Source organism: Dermacentor variabilis, chromosome 5 (genome assembly GCF_050947875.1).
Source record: "Dermacentor variabilis isolate Ectoservices chromosome 5, ASM5094787v1, whole genome shotgun sequence".
Lineage (NCBI taxonomy): Eukaryota > Metazoa > Arthropoda > Arachnida > Ixodida > Ixodidae > Dermacentor > Dermacentor variabilis.
In genome coordinates this window covers 74,316,161-74,335,128 of record NC_134572.1, presented here as the reverse complement: position 1 = coordinate 74,335,128, position 18,968 = coordinate 74,316,161, and the positions used below count along the sequence as shown (strand labels likewise).

The window sequence follows — 18,968 nt, the reverse complement described above, 5'->3', positions numbered from 1 at the left end:
CTTTATGTTTCACTTTGCTTAGAAAAAAATAAAGTATTAATATTCGATTCAATATGCGAAGGCCGTTTTTCTTTTTTCTTTCATTCATGTGCGATTCAGAAATTTCCCAATTTGAAAACCCACTGAAAAGACTAGCTCAATAGCACGCATAATAAAAATCATCTACACAAAAAAAAAAGAAAAAGAAAGGCTACGCGAGCGGGCTATTCCCGACCCCGGCGGCTACCGTGCCAGAGAAGGGAGGGGGGGGGATGCAAAAAGGTTCGTGTGTGACGTTTGAGGTTCAAGCCGAAAAAAAGAAGCACGCGATTCAAGTTATTCCGATGCCGTCCGCGGCGGCGTCTCTCGTCACCGTTGTGTTGGCTCGAGAGCTTAAACCCCATCAATCAATCACAGCCATCCGAAAACTCACAGCCGAGCAAGTGTGTATTTGATTCCTGGCCAGAGCGATTTAACAAGCAGCACAGTTAAACGGTCAGTCATTCACTTGGTCGGCAGCACTTGAGGTATGCTTGGCCGGAGGCTGCGGTCCAATTCCAGGAAGCGGCGGTGTTCGCCCTTTGCCTTCTCCCTCGCCGTGTTCCTTCCGGCGCACGCGGCAGAACAGGTGGTCCTGACACCTCCGGGCCCCTCCCCCGCCACGACCTCACGGCGGCGGAGTCGCGCCGCGAGCAAGCTCGGTGGCAAAAGCGCAGCTGAAGCGTTGTCGACGCACGCCAATCACTCCAGGCACGTGTTCCCCCACGACGCAGCCTCGGCGGCGACCACGCGCGCATGCTGCGGCAAGCACGGTGCTTGATCTGGGGACGGCCAGCCCGGGGTGGCAGTCTTCTCGCGCTCGCCCTTTCCGCTGCTTCTGGAGTGGTCCGCAGCGCTAGATTTATTGTACCGTTGCAATTGGTCCCTCATAGACCCGAAATCACTTTTCGGCCAACGGTGCCGAGACGCTATTGAGCGGCTGACGCTCGCTCCTTTTGTGGAATGACCAAATGACTGCAGCTACACGGGGGGAGTCGGTCAAGGCGGCACCTTATTGCACGAGAGCGTCGATGACAAGTTCTTGTCGCAGCGTGGCTATCTGAGCGTTCGTGCGCCTTTCTTGAAGCTCGTGACAGGAGGGTTTTGCCGCTCGGAAGGAATAGTTTGGAGTTGGAAATCGAGGGATACGTGAAGTGCGATGTCTTCTGCAGCGCGGCGCAGTGTTAATGCCGAGGTGAGTCGATCCAATCAAAATTGCTTAATGGAAAATTTGATGCATGCAAAATGTATTGTTCGGCTTTAATACGCTAGCATTCTTATGGTACCTCACGCACTTTTCTGTGGCAGTGTTTGAATCCTATCTATCTATCTATCTATCTATCTATCTATCTATCTATCTATCTATCTATCTATCTATCTATCTATCTATCTATCTATCTATCTATCTATCTATCTATCTATCTATCTATCTATCTATCTATCTATCTATGCATCTAACCGCTCTCCCGCCTACTTGAGTCAATGGTTATTCCATGATCAAATGGATAGCTCATCGAGCTGCTATGTTCAGGGAACAGGCTTCGAGACCAATCGTCCACCTTTGGCCACTGATTATGTGGCAACGTGGACATAAGTGCCACTCTTCAACGAATCTCTTTCACGCCGACATAGGTCACTGTAAGATGCGGGACTGGGTAGGTACCGTTGTTAGAAGAAACAATTTGACGCCGTCTTGGAGCATTGGGTATGTGCCACTCAGTCTGTGCTGGTCTTCCATGAGCCTATTTGACGCCAAGTTGGGTCATTTGGTGCGTGCCACTATATATGGGCCGCTCTACAATTACGATCGAGATCCCTCAAATTTCTCCGATGCTGAGCGAAACCGAACTCATGTCGCAAGGGTTCCTCAAGGTCGGCAACCCGATGCTTTAGCAGGCTGCGTCACAAATTAACTTCGTAGGTGCCGCTTTTCAATGAACCTCTCGCCAACTTGGGTCACAGAGTACGTGCAACTGAGCGTATGGAAAGCGAGGGAACAATTATCTGTGTTCGTAGTCACCGGGGTGCCTCGCTTTTCATCTCGGACACCAGGCGCGGACTCCTCTGCAACGTCACGAGATGATGCAGCGTGTGGAGAGAGGAGCTTGGTTGCCCCTTGACGCGCTTCTCAGCGTCCTCGTGCACCGACACACCGCGCATTTCAGACGCCACGCGCAGCCTTTGCGTTGGCGCCGCTAGATGTCGCCGAGTTTTCTTAGGGAAGCGCGAGAGGAGGAGTGCCGCCGAACTATATGCCTCATACATAATTCACTTCGACGGTGGCAGCAAGTTGCGTCGCCCTATTCATTCAATACCAAACGCATTACCATCGACAGTCATTGTGAGAGAGGTTCTACCGTTTGTTTCTTTATTTTCAAATGCTACCCTCGTATTTTCATTTTAAATTATTTTTAAAGCAACGCTCATGTATATTTTGGCCATATATTTCGGTCACTCTGACTTTAATAACGTTCCTATCGATTCCTACACACGTGAATATAGACACTAACATGTACACTTAGGAAAATGGCAATTTTATCACGCTGACTTTTTTTTAATGTGTTCCCTTGTCAAATGAAGTTACCCCTAACACCAGACAACATTACAGAGCATCACTATATGAAGTTTGAAAATTGAAACAACCTCTGTTCTGAATAGGCACACAACAGAGCTTGCTTCAATTTTTAAACTATCTTTTATTGTTTAGACCAGAAAATATGCGCCGCCAGAAAATTTTTGTGTCCTTTAAGACGCTATTTTTAATACTGATCGGCCTATTTAAAATGCGAAAGTCACGTCAGAAAAATGTGCTGATCCCTCTCTCCATGTCAGTCGGTTTAAGCGAAAGTAAGAGACAGCTTTACTGTGATATAAAAGCTGAGCGGATGGCCTGAAACAAAGTTTTGACCTGCTACTCAGCATTCGGGAAGGTAAATTAAAGTAAGAGAAAGAGAGACAAGTGTTGATGGTGAAGATGAAAATTGTGATGAATTAACGTGAACAGGGAAGACCCTTCAAACTTCTCAAATCCAGGCCGCCCTGTTGCAGGAACTTGAGAGCGAAGTTCGCATTGGTGTTTGCGAAGAACGATGTTCTTGTTCAGCGGCCTTTCGCAAATATAAAGCACGAAAACAAGTCAGACACATTTTCCCCAGTAAACGCCACACTCAACATAAACTTGAACATGCGAATTACGCGCATCACAACGGCGTGATGTGAATAGGCTGACGAAAATGAAACTAAAATGACGGCATGACGATGACGCAGTGACGACGATGGGATTACAAAAAAAAGGAATGGTAACAATGCACTACAAAGACGGTATGACAATGAAGACGACACGGTGAGAACGGGAGTACGATGCTGGAATGGTGTGACGACGACGAATTCACGACAATAGAATGACAACGCTGAAACGACGACGACAGCGGGACGACGGTGGCATGAAGAAGACGAAGACGACGACGGTATGACAGCGATGAGAAATGAGGACGACAGCATGACAACGAAGGAATCATCACAGTGAAATGAAGGTGATGAAAAGACGACGATGGAATGATGGTGACGACGATGGGGTGTTCATCTTGGAGGTCACGTCCGCGCTTTCTTCGAACATCACCTGCCTACATCACCCACCTTGGTTTGCATTACATCCGGTGCTGGTTTGCACTTTGTCCGGTTCTACCAGCAGCCAGCAGCTACAAATAGGGGGAAACAAGCAGAAAAATCTTGGCTTTTTTAAAATAAAGCACGCACATTTAACATTATACGGATCTAAATTGACGCAAAGCTTGAGTTAAACGAGGTAGCAATGGTAAAGAATGACACATGCACGGGCTTGTCACCTGCAGCTGCTCATTCTCTGTAAAAGACATCTTTTTTTTGCCGCAAGTTAAAACAGACAGAAACCAAAGGAAGACACATTGACGACGACACGGGTCGTCGTCTATGTGTCTTCCTTTCTGCGTGTGTTTTAACTTGCGGCAAAAAAAAAAAATATGCATTTTAGCAAGCACCAACTAGGCACCAGTTATGTTTTTGTTGAAACATAATTCTCTGTATCTTGAGAACGAAGGTGATGAATGCTGTTTGTCGACGGAAGAATGTCGAAGAGAGGTGTATGCACGGAGAACCGCTACATATGTGCGATTACATTTAATCACTGTATACCTGATTTGGCACACTGACGAGTGCCCATTCATTGAGATTAGCCAATAGTATACGTACTCAGTTACGCATACCCGGTGACCCAAGTTGTCTACTTGATAAATAAGCACCCGTAAAGGGAGGACGCAAAGAAAGCTTCGCTGTAAGAACGATATTGTGCCTTGGACCCATGCACCAAAAAAATCGTGCACAAGGATTTTCATTCTGTTGTGTTGAAGACGTGTGTACTCTTGCGGCTTCTCATTATCGATTAATCTGGTAAGTCTCTGCACGAGCTCCATGTCATGCCTACTGCAATGAACGCCACAGCTTCTTTGTGGTGAGTGCGACAGAATTATATACTTTTAGTTTCACAAATCCCTGCATTTGATAATTTTACGAGCTCGGTGTTATGCTTCACAAAATCAACAGAAAGAAGTAAAGGTGTCTAATTTGCTGATGCTGTGCCCTATTTATAGCTATACCATGCGCCTCACATTTAGCGCCTCCGTTTTTTATCTTTTTCTATAAAATAAAAAGCAAACAGTAAAGACTTTAGAGCTATTGTCGACATTTCAACATTAAGATTGCCGAAGTACAGCAAACTTGACAAAACTTCTGATAGCCATGGTTGACGTGTGGTCTGTAATTGATAACACCCGCTACAATAGAACGGAAAGCAATCTATACAATATACCTAGATGCGAATAAAATTTGAATGAATATAGTTATAAATAACAAGCCTCAACTAGTCAATGACGGGCCAACAGCTGATTGTGGAATATCACAGAGGTGTGATGAAAATATTTATCCGTGACGACCCTCAAATAGCCGATGAAGGGCCAACAGCTGATTACGAATACTATAAGGTCGCCGTGCGCTACGGGTAAGGTTCTGATACATAGAATAGAGATATTGTTGATGTTTAGTTACATACACAGCACAATATGAATGATAATGAACGAATAAATGGGTGACGATATGGCCTGATCCTAAATTGCAGGAATGAGTTTTGTGACTGTGCCCATTACTCCGCTGTTCTGCGGCGTTCACAAGAAATCATAAAGAGAGAGTAAGAGAGAGAGATGAAAATAAATGAAAGGCCGACAGGTTACACAGGATTGAGGTCGGTTTACAACCCTGCACTTGAAGCAGGAAAAAAGGGAGGAAGATAGCCTACGTTGTTTGGGAGCTGCAAAAGTATACGTAACATTGCCAGCCCATAGTTGTCGTTCTCAATACGAGTGGCAAAATTCAAAGTTAACGATTTTACAAGTAAAGTAGCATGATCCACCCATAGCAACTACATGTCACTTTTGAACACGTCCATTGAAAGAAGGTAATTTTAGCACACGGTACTAGCCCAGTTTGAATAAACATGAGTAGCATGTTGGAGGAGGAAACGGTACAAGTTTATGTGACAGTCATGCGAATGACAAATACTGTATAACTCTAGGTAGTGCAGACCAATGGCGTACCACACGAGCCACGAATGGTGGACATGACATTTGCGAAAAGCAAAGGTTAGGTAAAACATTGGGGTCATTTGTCAAGGGACTCATACGACGCAGCTATGGCAGCAAAAGAATACCATTGAAATTCTGCCTATACTTCTTTGTGCTTGAGCCTTGAAGGCGCCCATAACTGATAGTTTTGACGATCATCAGTCTATGGCACCAGCAAGAACTTTCATGTGTTATAAGATGACATGTCTTAGTGAAAAATATCATCACACGGAAAAATCCAGAATTTTGGGGGTGGCAGAGCAACATTCAATGCTTTATTCAACATTCACATTCATCGTTGTTAACTAAAACACGATTTTACTTCATAATCGCGCTTTCTTAGTGGCAGTTGGGAGTGTACGACGTCAAACACATCTGCAAGGCATCTCTTGATGGCTTATGGGCTTTCTCAAGCGTGCTATTCCGTTTCCCGACTGCTGAGAAGCATGAGAGCATTTACTTTCATGCATGCAGGTCTACCGGATTTACGAAACTTCTCTATTTCTTGGCGACTTCGTGCATCCGTTTGCATGCATACCTGTCTCCAGCAACTGTGCATGTTCTTGTCACGTTCTCGTCGGTTCATATGCAAGGCGAATTGTGGAACTTTGCAGGCTAAAGAAATAAGGCAAGGAGTCGCTTACACGTTTATGCGGGATTGCACAGGGGTCAACTTGTTATGGCTTGAGCCCATGTCGATGTCGTGGCGAGTCACGCACCATAAGCATACGTCGTCGTTATAGGGAAAAAATGACCACTTTCTCCGTCACGTTTTCTCCGACCTGACGTTGCCCCCTTGTCACAGTGCCAAGTGGCACAGAGAAAAAACTCGTAATGAGAAAAAAAACTGAATCCTTATGTTTGCGCGAACACAGAGTAGATCGGTTGAACTATGAAGGAATGAAGACGAGAGTTCTATTAAACCAAAGTGACTTCTAAAGACTTTGACAAGTATTGCTGTAGTGACGGACCGGTTCACCATTTTTGAGGCCATAATCTGTACTTAATAGGAAAAGAGACCAACGTTTACGTGATCCTCGGTAAATCAATTTCATGAAAGGTAGAAAAGCTCAACTTTATTTATCCCGCAGTGTTAAGAGAAATGAATAAAGTATTCCCTTGACAAACTCTTAAGTTTAGCACTTCATTGGCACAATGCCCAACCACGATGAAAACACCCATGGTACGTTCCTATAACATTTAAGGCGCTATGGATTCATCAAACATTCTAATGATTTACATAACGGTCATCCAGGTTGTGAAAGGCAACTTCGATGACCATTTTTGGTGCTTTTCACCCTTCATTTAAGTAACAGTTTCTTTCTCTGAATCTTTGCTGTAAGTTACTGCTGATGCTGGAATTACATCATGAAATTCATTTTGACTGCAATAATTTTTATGCGGAATGCAGGCTATTCCTCTATGCTCATTTCTTAGACTGCAAGTAAAAGCACAAAACTCTACGGCGGCAATAATAGATCTTGTGTTTAAAAAAAACAAAAGAAGTTGATTTTGTTTTCTTCGCTAGACCTAAGTAATTGATGCTGGCTGCCTACTAAGGTCACGAAAATGTCCCTTGTGATTGTCCTTGAGGCACAGTGACTTCCGTTTTCTTTTTTTTTTTTGCATTTGCCACTCAACCTCATATTTCAAATATAAAGGTTGTAAAAAGAACAAATGGCGGCGCTAACGAATCAATGAAATGACTGCTCAATTCAGTTGTGCATAATCATGAATGCATGCTCTCCTTTGCAGATCCGCAAAGCTGTCCCAATGGCGCCGCGGATGAAAGGCGGTGGTTCCAGTAGGTCGTCGCTTGTTGCGTACTTCTGGTTACACTGTCTGCTGCTTTGGGGTCATTGCTGGGCGTACCACTGTAACGACAAGTACCGGAAATTGTCGCCGCGGCACACGATATGCCTGCCGCACCGTCAAGTGAGTGCGATATAGTTTATGCCTCACTATACTTCAACCGAGTGCACTGTAAAGGGAATGCCTTTTACGAGAGTCCCACACCACTTTCGTGCGGTTGTGGTGGCGGCGGCAACATGTAGAGGCATGGTCGGTATCAAAGAGGCTCGGTCGTATTGAGCAAAGTCGGCAGAGCAGAGCCCGCGCAGCACACAGGAACAGGCAGAGAGTATAGAAGTACTAAGCTCAGATATATGTTGAAGCGTCTGAATAGGCTCGGATATACCAAAGTAATTGAATTGATAGTGGTGGAACGTTTGCAAATTCTTGAGTGTATTTCAGGCTGGGAGAAACAAGACCCTAGGACTTCCGAATGGTGTGAAAACGCTGTCACATGATTTCCCTGTCTTTGATGTCAGGATACGTATTTTAGATTGACATATCACAAGCATAAAAGCTTACATGAGTTGTTAAAGTACCTGCCTTCGGGCAAGTTGGCGCGATTCAGTGTTCAGTAATTGCGTTGTGACAATGATGTTCCGCAATTGCGTTGTTCTTGTTCTTAACGACGCGCTCACATAGAAGCATCAGCAGGGCCAGATCATCTAGCTGATCGCTGTCGAAAACTTCGCTGTAGCCCACTTTTTTTATAACCCAAGTGTCCTACGTCAGTTTCAATCAGAACAGACTGGTCTTTGAATCGTTTTGCATCAAAAAAGGCGGTAACTTCGTCAGCGCTGCTTCTGTTAGTATCACAGGGGAAGTAATAGAGTCTATTAGTCAAAACATTAGTGGCACGCATGCACGGTAAGATGACTGTTTCGTATGGTTTCTGCCTCACGTAGCTCAGTGTCAAGTAAATGGCACTTGTAGTTCGACGCCCGTGGCGTCTGTGGTTAAACGTTGCGCCACGCTCAGTTTTTCCCGAGTAGCATATATCATGAATCTTGCAACCAATGAACTCGCCTAATTTAATTAGTTTGCCCGAGCGTATCCAGTATTTTTCCTGGTTTGACCCACATTGTAGCAATGTATCTAGTACTACTCCATCTGAAAGAAAGCAGGGTGTGAGACCAGGCTAGTTGGTATTCCATGCTGCAGTGACTAGCGTAAGAGTGGACACGGGACACTAAAGAGGTGACAAGGACAAGAGCTGGTTAGTTAGAAAGCACCTGTTACTTAGCGGTTTGTGTGTATTGTCAAAAAATTTATTTGTGTATAGTGTTCCAAAGCTGAGTGACTAAATCTAAATATCAATTGCAACAGTTATAGAGTTTTGCGCAAACATACTACGCCCTTCTAAGGAAGCACTCAATTTAGTTCAGAAAGTTTATAGGACTTGATATCATCTAAGAAATGCAGCTCACTTTGTACAGGATTGCTCAATAGCTTCGGCTGGTGTTTCAAGGAAGGAGATCCAGGAAATCATGGCTGCCCACAATAACTACCGACAAATGGTGGCCATGGGAAAAGTGCCCGGATTTCCACCTGCTGCCAATATGATGGAGCTGGTAAGCCACGCCATGTATTTTATTCTCCACAATTGATGGATGTACATTATTGTTCACAACACGCAGAACGCCTGCAAAAACAACAAAAAAATATGCTTCTTTCAGTTCCGACATTTCCTGCTCTCACTGCGGTGATCCGCTGAATATAATTTTTCTAAGCTAGCAGAAAGCGGAACATTTCTTAAAAACAACTGAGAGGTTGACAATAAACATAAATTAGCTTTTTTATCACAGAAGGGAATGTAGCACATTAAAGAAGTGTAATTTTGCGCTAACATGTATGTATGTATGTATGTATGTATGTATGTATGTATGTATGTATGTATGTATGTATGTATGTATGTATGTATGTATGTATGTATGTATGTATGTATGTATGTATGTATGTATGTATGATTACGAATAAATGGATAGATTGATTGATCAATTGATTGATTGATTGATTGATTGATTGATTGATTGATTGATTGATTGATTGATTGATTGATTGTATTCAGGCACTCGATTGTCGACTGTTAAGAGCTCACATATATTAAAGAACATGTATGCTCCGGGCTCTCCACATTTCCCTTGAATGGAATGTCACAACGACCCCCTAGCACTTAGAGGGAAGCACAACACTAACGATTCTTGAGATACATGCCGATGTTTAAGCGTTGCAGAACCTTGCATATATTTATCATGTTTTGAGTAGCCGCTTCATGAAAGATTGTGGAAACTATTTTTCATTTGCATTTCAATAAGATGGGTGTCGACCATCTCGCGGCTGCGCAGGTGTGGGACAATGAGCTCGCTGCCGTGGCGCAGGCACACGCGAAGCAGTGCCGATTCCACCACGACTGCTACTCTTGCCGAAGGGTCTGTAAGTTCGGGCTTTCATGCTGCGCCCATGTACTTGAGTAGCTTTCGAATTAAATATAATTATACCTCAGAGGTCATAAATCAAGTAGTGCTATACAGAAACTGTTAACAGCCGACGCTATTACAACTTTTCACGATGAGCATGTGTCGGAATCCTTCCAACGTATCAAACCATCTGCGTGTTCTTCAGCCAGCAGGAAATGTTTGTAGTGTTCGTCAGGAACACATACGTGACAATGTGTGCACGGCAAAGCAATGAGATAAGAATGGTGGGGTATAAAGTCCAGGCATTGCGCAGTAGGTCGCGAAAGGCCTGTTGTGGAACATTCCGAATTAATTTTCATCAGCATCCAACGGAGCCCTGGACTAAGGGCAACCGACCGTTGTGCTAGAAGATGGACGATTCCATCTGAAGACCGCAGAAGACCAGCGAATCTAGAGCTGATAAAGTTTTTCACTCACTCACTCACTCACTCACTCATCACGTGGGCACACGCGCACCGTGAACCCAAGGTACGGCGTACGAGCGTTTTTGCGTTTCGAACCTATCGCAACGCCCCCACCGCAACCAGGTATCGCACCCGCGTCCTCGTGCTCAACAGCAAAATGCCAGAGTCACTAAGCTAACGAGGCAACTTTGCAAAAGCAAATAGGTTGTGCTATGTTAACAGCTGGCAATGGCTTTCAAATTATTTCTATATTTGTGCTGAAGCCTATTTGTGGTTAGTGCTTTTGCCAGCCGACAGCAACTGCAACTCATTTCTAGATATCGATTTTCCATCACTTTAGGCTAACATAAATGTTGTGAAAATATACTTTTTAGAGATGTGGGCTTCAAATAACTCAGACACAACTTCAGCGCTCTTTAATTCTTATGGTGATGCGGCAGGATATGTTTCACTGTCATGGGAATCAACGATACGGTCGCCTAGATTGAAAGCCATGGCTGAGTGTAATATTGTATCGCCACTCAAAATAGTAAAACTTTTCTTGTTGTTTTTTTGTTTGTTATTGTACTTTACGTGTCTAATTCCCAATGTTTGATGTGCTCTGGTTGTGTTTTGTCGCCGAACAGTACACAGCAGCACAACGGTCCAAGCTGATTCAGCAGTTTATTGTGAATTTAGCGCTGGGTTCGCCCAGTTTCCACAGAAATTGCTCACCACATGCGCCGAAATCGCTTTGATCGAACCCACTCTCTCCATGAATTTCGCTCTTGTTGCGACCATGTTTCAAATAACGCCGCGCTCAAACAGTAACACGGAGTAACTGAACTCCACAGACTAATGCTGATGGAGAGTGAGAAATGTGAACTTGAATATGTGCCTCCTCCTCCTCTTATTCTGAAATAGAGTAGAAGCGGAGTGAACTACGTGCAGTCTTGAACGATTTGGAGGAAACACAAAATCTGTTTTCAAATTCTCGTAACCTGTGGATTTGCATCTGACATGTTAATATGTAACAAGAAGCTTCTTTAACATCAGTATAAATGAACACATTTAAGCCACAGTGCTTGGAACGCTGGCCAGGGAATGCGCTGCACAGTTATGTGAGTGCAGCTCATTCTCTGGATAGCGTTCCAAGCACCAGGGCTTGGTGGCCGGGCCCCAGGATTGTATCCTGCAGCGAGTCAATGCGCACGGCTACTTTGAGGCGCTCTTCGCATTCGCCCGCGATACAGACGCTATCCGTATTCATTAGAGGAGCTCTGGGCAGCATTCTCGGTACCGGCCACGCTGATCTCCTCGGTGTCGTTCCTCTATCCTTTGCTCCCATACCTACCTCTTCGCACTTAGGCCACATAGCCAGCTTTGTGTTGATAAATGCTGCATTCATTCATTCATTCATTCATTCATTCATTCATTCATTCATTCATTCATTCATTTAAATCGTGTGTGTATGTAGCTACTAGCCTCGTGAGGGATATTTCGGTGTTCCCTTTCGCTTTGCTCGAAGGAGTACTAGCTTTGACATTGCGCGACTCTGCAATATTCCTCTGAAGAAGAAATGTCTAACCCCAAAGAATCGATAAATAGTGCAAGGAAAACTAAGACCATTCAGTACTTGTAAGCCTGGCAGTTAACTGCAGCGACTGGCTGTTGTTTGAACAGCTGAAAAAGTGCTGTAAATAAGAGATCTAAAGATAATGCGTGCACTCAAAAGATAAATAATGACCGACGCGACAGCTCTGAAAAAAAATTGCTTTTTGGGTCTGTCACTATTGAAAAACCTTTATGATGCCAACCTCGGGACTGCCAGTACATGAACTCCGCATCGACAGCTAGAGGAAAATATTTTAGCCTAGTGTCACATCTGTAGGAAACGAATAGCGGCGATGTGAGCGACGCTCTTGTCGTCAGTTTCACACAAACATATGTTTCTCTCTTTCTCCTCAGCCAGGTTTACAGCGGGACAGAACATGTTCCTCCATTACTCTTCCTCGCTACGACTGAAGCCGACCAATTGGGCCAGCGTCGTCAAGAGCTGGTTTGACGAATACAAATTGTTCAATCCGCACCAAATTGACTCCTTCCGTACTGTACAGGACAGCGGCCATTTTACTCAGGTACACACGCTGGTTTTATTCCACTTGTGACGACACATTACAATAACCTTTTGGTAACATCATCGTGTTAAAGATAGCCTATGGATATGAAACATTTTCTGGTTAACACGCTGAACGACATGTGAATGGTTTTGCACGTCAGCAACGTTGCTAATAGGGAATGTATCCCCCTTGATGGCTACGTATGTTAGGAAGTAGTTCATCACGTCGTAATAGCTTATTTCCGTTCATTCTCTTCTTGCTTTAGCTATATCCTTTTTTTTTATAACTCGCTGTTTCTGACGCATTGCTTAAACACTTTTCTATTATTACACATGTACTATGCTTCACACCCTTCATATAACCATCCAATTTAATACTTTCGCATTTTCTCCAGTCTTACTCATTTCACTAATACTTCACTGACTGAAACCTTCTGAATATCAGTGTAAGTGCTGAGAATCTCACAATAAACAATAAATAAAAAATAAATAAAGCAACAATAAATTAATGCAGGCGTTTTCGTGTTTTCTTGCAATACCAATATATGCATCTTCGTCGTTTTTTTTTTCCACAAGTACAGCTGATCTGGGCGAAAACCACTCATGTTGGTTGCGGCAAAACTCGATTCAAGATTAAAGAGGAAGATTGGTATCGCACCCTGTATACATGCAACTACGGACCCATGTAAGTGCACACAAGAATACAGTTTTCTTTTTTTTTTCAAAATTACTACAAATACTGCTATGACAAGCAGAGCATTACGGCCTCGTGAGTAGTCAGTGCAAGAAGTCACGACACAAGAATGGATGAAAGAGAAACGGACACAGGGCCATGCCGGTTTCATCACTTATTACGTACCGTTTTCTCGTGCTGTTCGTACATGAGCTAGCCCTACAAGCCACTCTTGTAGACTGTCGCAGATGTAGCACGGAGCACAAAAAACCGGCAAGCTGTTTGTCAAGTTGCGACATATTACTTAACTTTCTCTTTTCATTTGTCCCTGACATGATGATGAAGCAATGTTTACTGGGCCCGAAATAAATCGTTGTTGCACGCAGGCACCAGATGGGGTGGTTCCCTAGTTACGGGACCCATATTTTCCCAGCAGCTCCTGGCCCCTGTCCGTCAGTGCGAGCTGAATCGGTAGGGCGGGGCTGGATAACAAGGTTTCCCATCGCTCAAGGGGTTGGGGATGGGGGGTGTTGATGGGAAGGGGAGTAGGGGGGGTCTTGAGTTCTGTGCACTCTGCCAAGACGTGCGGCAGGGTGCCCTCTACTCTTCTGCAAAAAGGACAGAGCATATCGTATTCCGCAGGGTACATGCGGTTCATCAGTACGGGATGCGCAAGCGATCCCGCCTGCGCTCGACTCAGGATCGCCTGTTGTTGCCTGGTGAGTTTGGTGTGCGGTTCTGGCAGTCTGCACCTTTTCTCTCGGTACATCCGGGTAATGTCCCGAAAGCTGGTAACCGGGTGTGGTAGCTCTTCCGGCTCATGCTCGGCCCGGATTGACATTTCTCAGACATGGTAGTCGGCGATGGTGTTGCCTGCTACCTGCGAGTTAGCCGGGACCCACATGAGCTCTATGGCTCTTCCCGGAGGCTTGTGCTTGGCTAGAATGGCTCGGGCCGCGGAGGAGATTACCTCCCAGCGGAAGCTTCTGTAGGCTCTCTTTGAGTCGGTGACTACGGTGTCCACGCTCGGCTCTGCGAGTGCGAGGGCACGGCCGCTTCTTCGGCAACTGCGGGGTCTGTTGTCTTCAGGGACGCGCTGACGATCAGCCTGTCTTTTGATGTAACCACCACCGCTGCACGGCCACTGTGTTTTCGGAGCGAGGCGTCCGCGTAGGGGACCCTGGGGTTCTCTTCTAGCTTCCGGGCTAGGGCTTTGGCTTGCGCGGTGCGCCTCTCGTCGTCCTTTCCCGGCGTCATGTTCCGGGGAAGGGGTTTGGTCTAAATGATCGTTTTGGTCTGAATGATCTTGATGAGTACTGGCTCGATCTGCCATCCAACTTTGCGTAGGACTGCTCGTCCGTGTTCCGTGTGACAGCCGGATTCTCTGATTAGAGAGGTGGGCTTCGATGAGCTCCTCCCCCGTGTTGGGGGCACCGATGTCTAGCAGTTTTTGCGTGGACGAGTATATGGGCATGCCCAGTGCTTGTTTTGTTGCCTTACGAAGCATCATGTTTAGGGTGTTCCTATTCGCCTTCGTCAGCTGGAGATACGGGGCGGAGTAGCTAACCCGCGACACGACGAACGCGCGTACCAGGCGCATGGCATCGTCCTCTTTAAGGCCTCGGTTTCTGTTAGATACCCTCCGAATCATACCAAGTATCTGTTCGGTTGTAGTCTTGATCTTTGTGATGGCGGCCTGTGCCTTCCCGTCGCTCTGAAGTAGTAGGCCGAGAATCCTAATCTGCTATGTTGGCTTGATGGTCGTTCCGGCGATGGTTATAATCACGTTCGGCGGCAGCTCCGTCTTGGATTTTCCCGGTTGGATCATGAGCAGCTCTGATTTCTAAGGAGCGCAGCTCAGTCCGCATGACTTTGCGTACTCGTACACGGTCGTTGCCGCCCGCTGCAAGACTTTCTCCATCCAGGCATCGGATCCGGCTCGGACCGTGCACACCGTAATATCGTCAGCGTAGAACGCGTGGTCCACGCCTTCGATTTGCTTGAGTAGATCGGGCAGGAACAGCAGGGCTAGATTGAAGAGCAGGGGCGACAAGACCGATCCCTGAGAGGTGCCCCTATCGCCGAGCTCGACAGGGTCCGACTTCTCCTCCCCTATCCTGATAGTCGCCGTTCGGTTTGACAGAAAATCTCTTATGTAGCCGAATGTCTTTCGGCCACACCGGGTCTTGTTTAGATTCTGCAACAGCCTCGCGTGGAACACGTTGTCAAACGCTCCCTTCAGGTCGAGCGTGAGTATCCCGCGCGGCGCGTGCCTCGTTGCCGGCTTGACGACCAGTTCGTGGAGTTGGATCATCACGTCTTGGGTGCTGAGATGTTGCCTGAAGCCGTACATCGTCTCTGGCATCTGATCCGTTTCTTCGAGGTGCTTCTGCAGCCGGCGAAGGACCATGCGCTCCATCACCTTCCCCACGCAGGATGTAAGGGAGATGGGCTGCATGTTGTCTATCGTGAGGACCTTGCCGGGCTTTGGAATGAAGCGGACCTCGGCGTCCTTCCATTCCTTCGGCAACTGCGAGCTCTCCCAGGCTTCGTTAATGAGCTCTAGGAGACCACGGGCCGCTGTACCGCTCATGTTACCGAGTAATTTGTAAGGTATGGCGTCCCTGCCGGGTGCACTTCTCTTGTTACTGTCATCTATCGCTGTCCACAGCTCCGTCATGGTAAACAGCCGGTCCTGTTCTTCGTTGTCGGGTCCTTCGTACCTATCGGGCACCAGGTACTGGCCCTTCTCTGTCTTTAGGTACTTGGCCTTCGGGTCTTCCAGGAGCCTGCGGCCGTCTCCCTTGTACGTGTTCAATACTTTGTTGAGGTTGCGACTGGTCGCAGTTTTGCTACTCAGCGGGTCGATCAGATGCTTCAAGAGACACCACGTCTCCCACGTCGAGAGCTTACCCTGTAGGCCATCGCAGGTCTTCAGCCAATTTTCCTTACATAGTATGGCCGCGTGCTCAGTGATCTGTTTGTTCAAGACTGCTATGCGCTTGGCCAGCTTTCTGCTGTGTCTCTGTCGTTTCCACCGCCGCGTTAACGAGTGTCGGGCCGCCCACATGTGGGTCAGTCTGGCGTCCACGTACGGTGGCTGCGACGTCGTTGTTATTTCTTGGGTAAATTTATTGAGGGCCTTCTTCTGGTTCCTCGCCCATTCGGCGTAGGTCCTTTGTGTTTCAGCTTGTCCCGATTCTTCCTTGGACGCCTCTTCTTGATCTTGGGCAAACTTTCTCATCTTGTCCCAATCCGTAATCCGCGCCGTTCCCATAGCGTCGCCCTGCTATGGGAACTGTTCACAAAGTGGCTATTGGCTGGTCTTGGTTTCATTACGTGCCTTCTTGAAAGACATGAGACCAAATCTGCAGATTCTTCCTTTTTTTTTCCACAACAGGGGCAATGTTATTCAGTCTAGGGTCTACGAAAAAGGTCGACCGTGCAGCCTCTGTCCGAACAGAACTTCGTGCAGCGCGTCTGTACCCGGGCTCTGCCACTTGCGTGCAATGCCTTTGGCCCGTAAGTATCTAATACAAACTATGGGTCGTATTTTGTAAGCACTGCTTTCCTCCTATTCTATTCATCTTTAACATCTGTCGCACCAAGCATGCTGATGTAATAGCGAGAAAGAGCGGTGACGTAGCCTTCGATTTCTGGGGAAAAAAAAGCAGCTGACCATACCTGACATCACCAAAACTTGGGACGTCAGATATTTGGCATCGCCTTTCTCTGAATATTGAAATATTCTATACTAAGAAGGCAGCTTTTGGAAGAAGGTTAGGGCAAGACAAAGTGGAGATTGAAATTTTTAAGCTATGCTAGTTCTTTGTTTTATTGATAATTGTGAAAATGCAATCAGATAGTTGTTTTGGCTTTTGCGTGCCTTGTCAGCAAGGATTTTGGCGCTACGGTTGGTATAAATATTACATAAAAATTATTTTTACAAGCGAGAGATGTTTCGTTTTGCTGTGCGCGTGTGTGTGCATAAGTCGTTGTTCGAAAATTTTATTCGCATTTCAGTCATCCCGGATATACGGTACAGGAAACGTAAATAAATATCATGAACCTTAAGAATTTATTCAGACGTGACGAAAGATATAGATTGTTTACCGAGAAATTCGTCGTTTTTTCCAGGACTGTCACCTGCCGACGTCGTTAGAGTTTATCACTTTCCACAGCAGCGTGAGTACTTAAAACTGGTGTGCATAGTAATTTTTTTAGACAGAATCAAAATCTAATAGTGACACAAACGAATAAAATCAGATTGAATATTGAATACTTTCCGAATAGCTGAAATAGCGATCGCATTGATCATTAGTATAGAACAATGGTCATATCCGTTTATTTATTTATTTATTTATTTATTTATTTATTTATTTATTTATTTATTTATTGCACCCTTTGTACATACAATGCATTAGAGAGGGGAACTATAATGCCACATGCAAGAAAAAGTATAATATAAAGCAGAATAACACAAGAAAATAAAAAATAATGCCATCAAATAAGTTATTTAATTATCCATTATGCATCCATAGTGTTACCAAATTTCTGTCATAATATTACACTTTTTGAAGCATCATCATCATCATCATCAGCCTAGTTACGCCCACTGCAGGGCAAAGGCCTCTCCCATATTTCTCCAACAACCCCGGTCATGTACTAATTGTGGCCACGCCGTCCCTGCAAACTTCTTAATCTCATCCGCCCACCTAACTTTCTGCCGCCCCCTGCTACGCTTCCCTTCCCTTGGAATCCAGTTCGTAACCCTTAATGACCATCGGTTACCTTCCCTCCTCATTACATGTCCTGCCCATGCCCATTTCTTTTTCTTGATTTCAACTAAGATGTCATTAACTCGCGTTTGTTCCCTCACCCAATCTGCTCTTTTCTTATCCCTTAACGTTACACCTATCATTCTTCTTTCCATAGCTCGTTGCGTCGTCCTCAATTTAAGTAGAACCCTTTTCGTAAGCCTCCAGGTTTCTGCCCCATATGTTAGTACTGGTAACACACAGCTGTTATACACTTTCCTTTTGAGGGATAGTGGCAACCTGCTGTTCATGATTTGAGAATGCCTGCCAAACGCACCCCAGCCCATTCTTATTCTTCTGGTTATTTCAGTCTCATGATCCGGATCCGTGGTCACTACCTGCCCTAAGTAGATGTATTCCCTTACCACTTCCAGTGCCTCGCTACCTATCGTAAACTGCTGTTCTCTTACGAGACAGTTAAACATTACTTTAGTTTTCTGCAGATTAATTTTCAGACCCACCATTCTGCTTTGCCTCTCCAGGTCAGTGAGCATACATTGCAATTGGTCTCCTGAGTTACTAAGCAAGGCAATATCATCAGCGAATCGCAAGTTGCTAAGGTATTCTCCATCAACTTTTATCCCCATTTCTTCCCAATCCAGGTCTCTGAATACCTCCTGCAAACACGCTGTGAATAGCATTGGAGAGATCGTATCTCCCTGCCTGACGCCTTTCTTTATTGGGATTTTGTTGCTTTCTTTATGGAGGACTATGGTGGCTGTGGAGCCGCTATAGATTTCTTTCAGTATTTTTACATACGGGTCGTCTACACCCTGATTCCGTAATGCCTCCATGACTGCTGAGGTTTCGACAGAATCAAATGCTTTCTCGTAATCAATGAAAGCTATATATAAGGGTTGGTTACATTCTGCACATTTCTCTATCACTTGATTGATAGTGTGAATATGGCCTATTGTTGAGTAGCCTTTACGGAATCCTGCCTGGTCCTTTGGTTGACAGAAGTCTAAGGCGTTCCTGA

At 45.5% G+C, this 18,968-nt stretch overlaps 1 protein-coding gene across 1 annotated transcript in view; it reads left to right on the top strand.

The window, feature by feature from the left end:
* The first annotated feature begins 259 nt into the window (after nt 1-259).
* LOC142582800 (CRISP/Allergen/PR-1-like) overlaps nt 260-18,968 on the top strand; it is a 36,231-nt gene continuing 17,522 nt past the window's right edge. The window contains exons 1-8 of the mRNA XM_075692844.1: nt 260-1,213; nt 7,425-7,604; nt 8,957-9,091; nt 9,866-9,953; nt 12,349-12,518; nt 13,081-13,184; nt 16,573-16,694; nt 17,310-17,357. Of these exons, the coding sequence (XP_075548959.1) occupies nt 1,178-1,213; nt 7,425-7,604; nt 8,957-9,091; nt 9,866-9,953; nt 12,349-12,518; nt 13,081-13,184; nt 16,573-16,694; nt 17,310-17,357 (883 nt within the window). The 5' untranslated portion in view covers nt 260-1,177. The remainder of the gene's footprint in view (nt 1,214-7,424; nt 7,605-8,956; nt 9,092-9,865; nt 9,954-12,348; nt 12,519-13,080; nt 13,185-16,572; nt 16,695-17,309; nt 17,358-18,968) is intronic.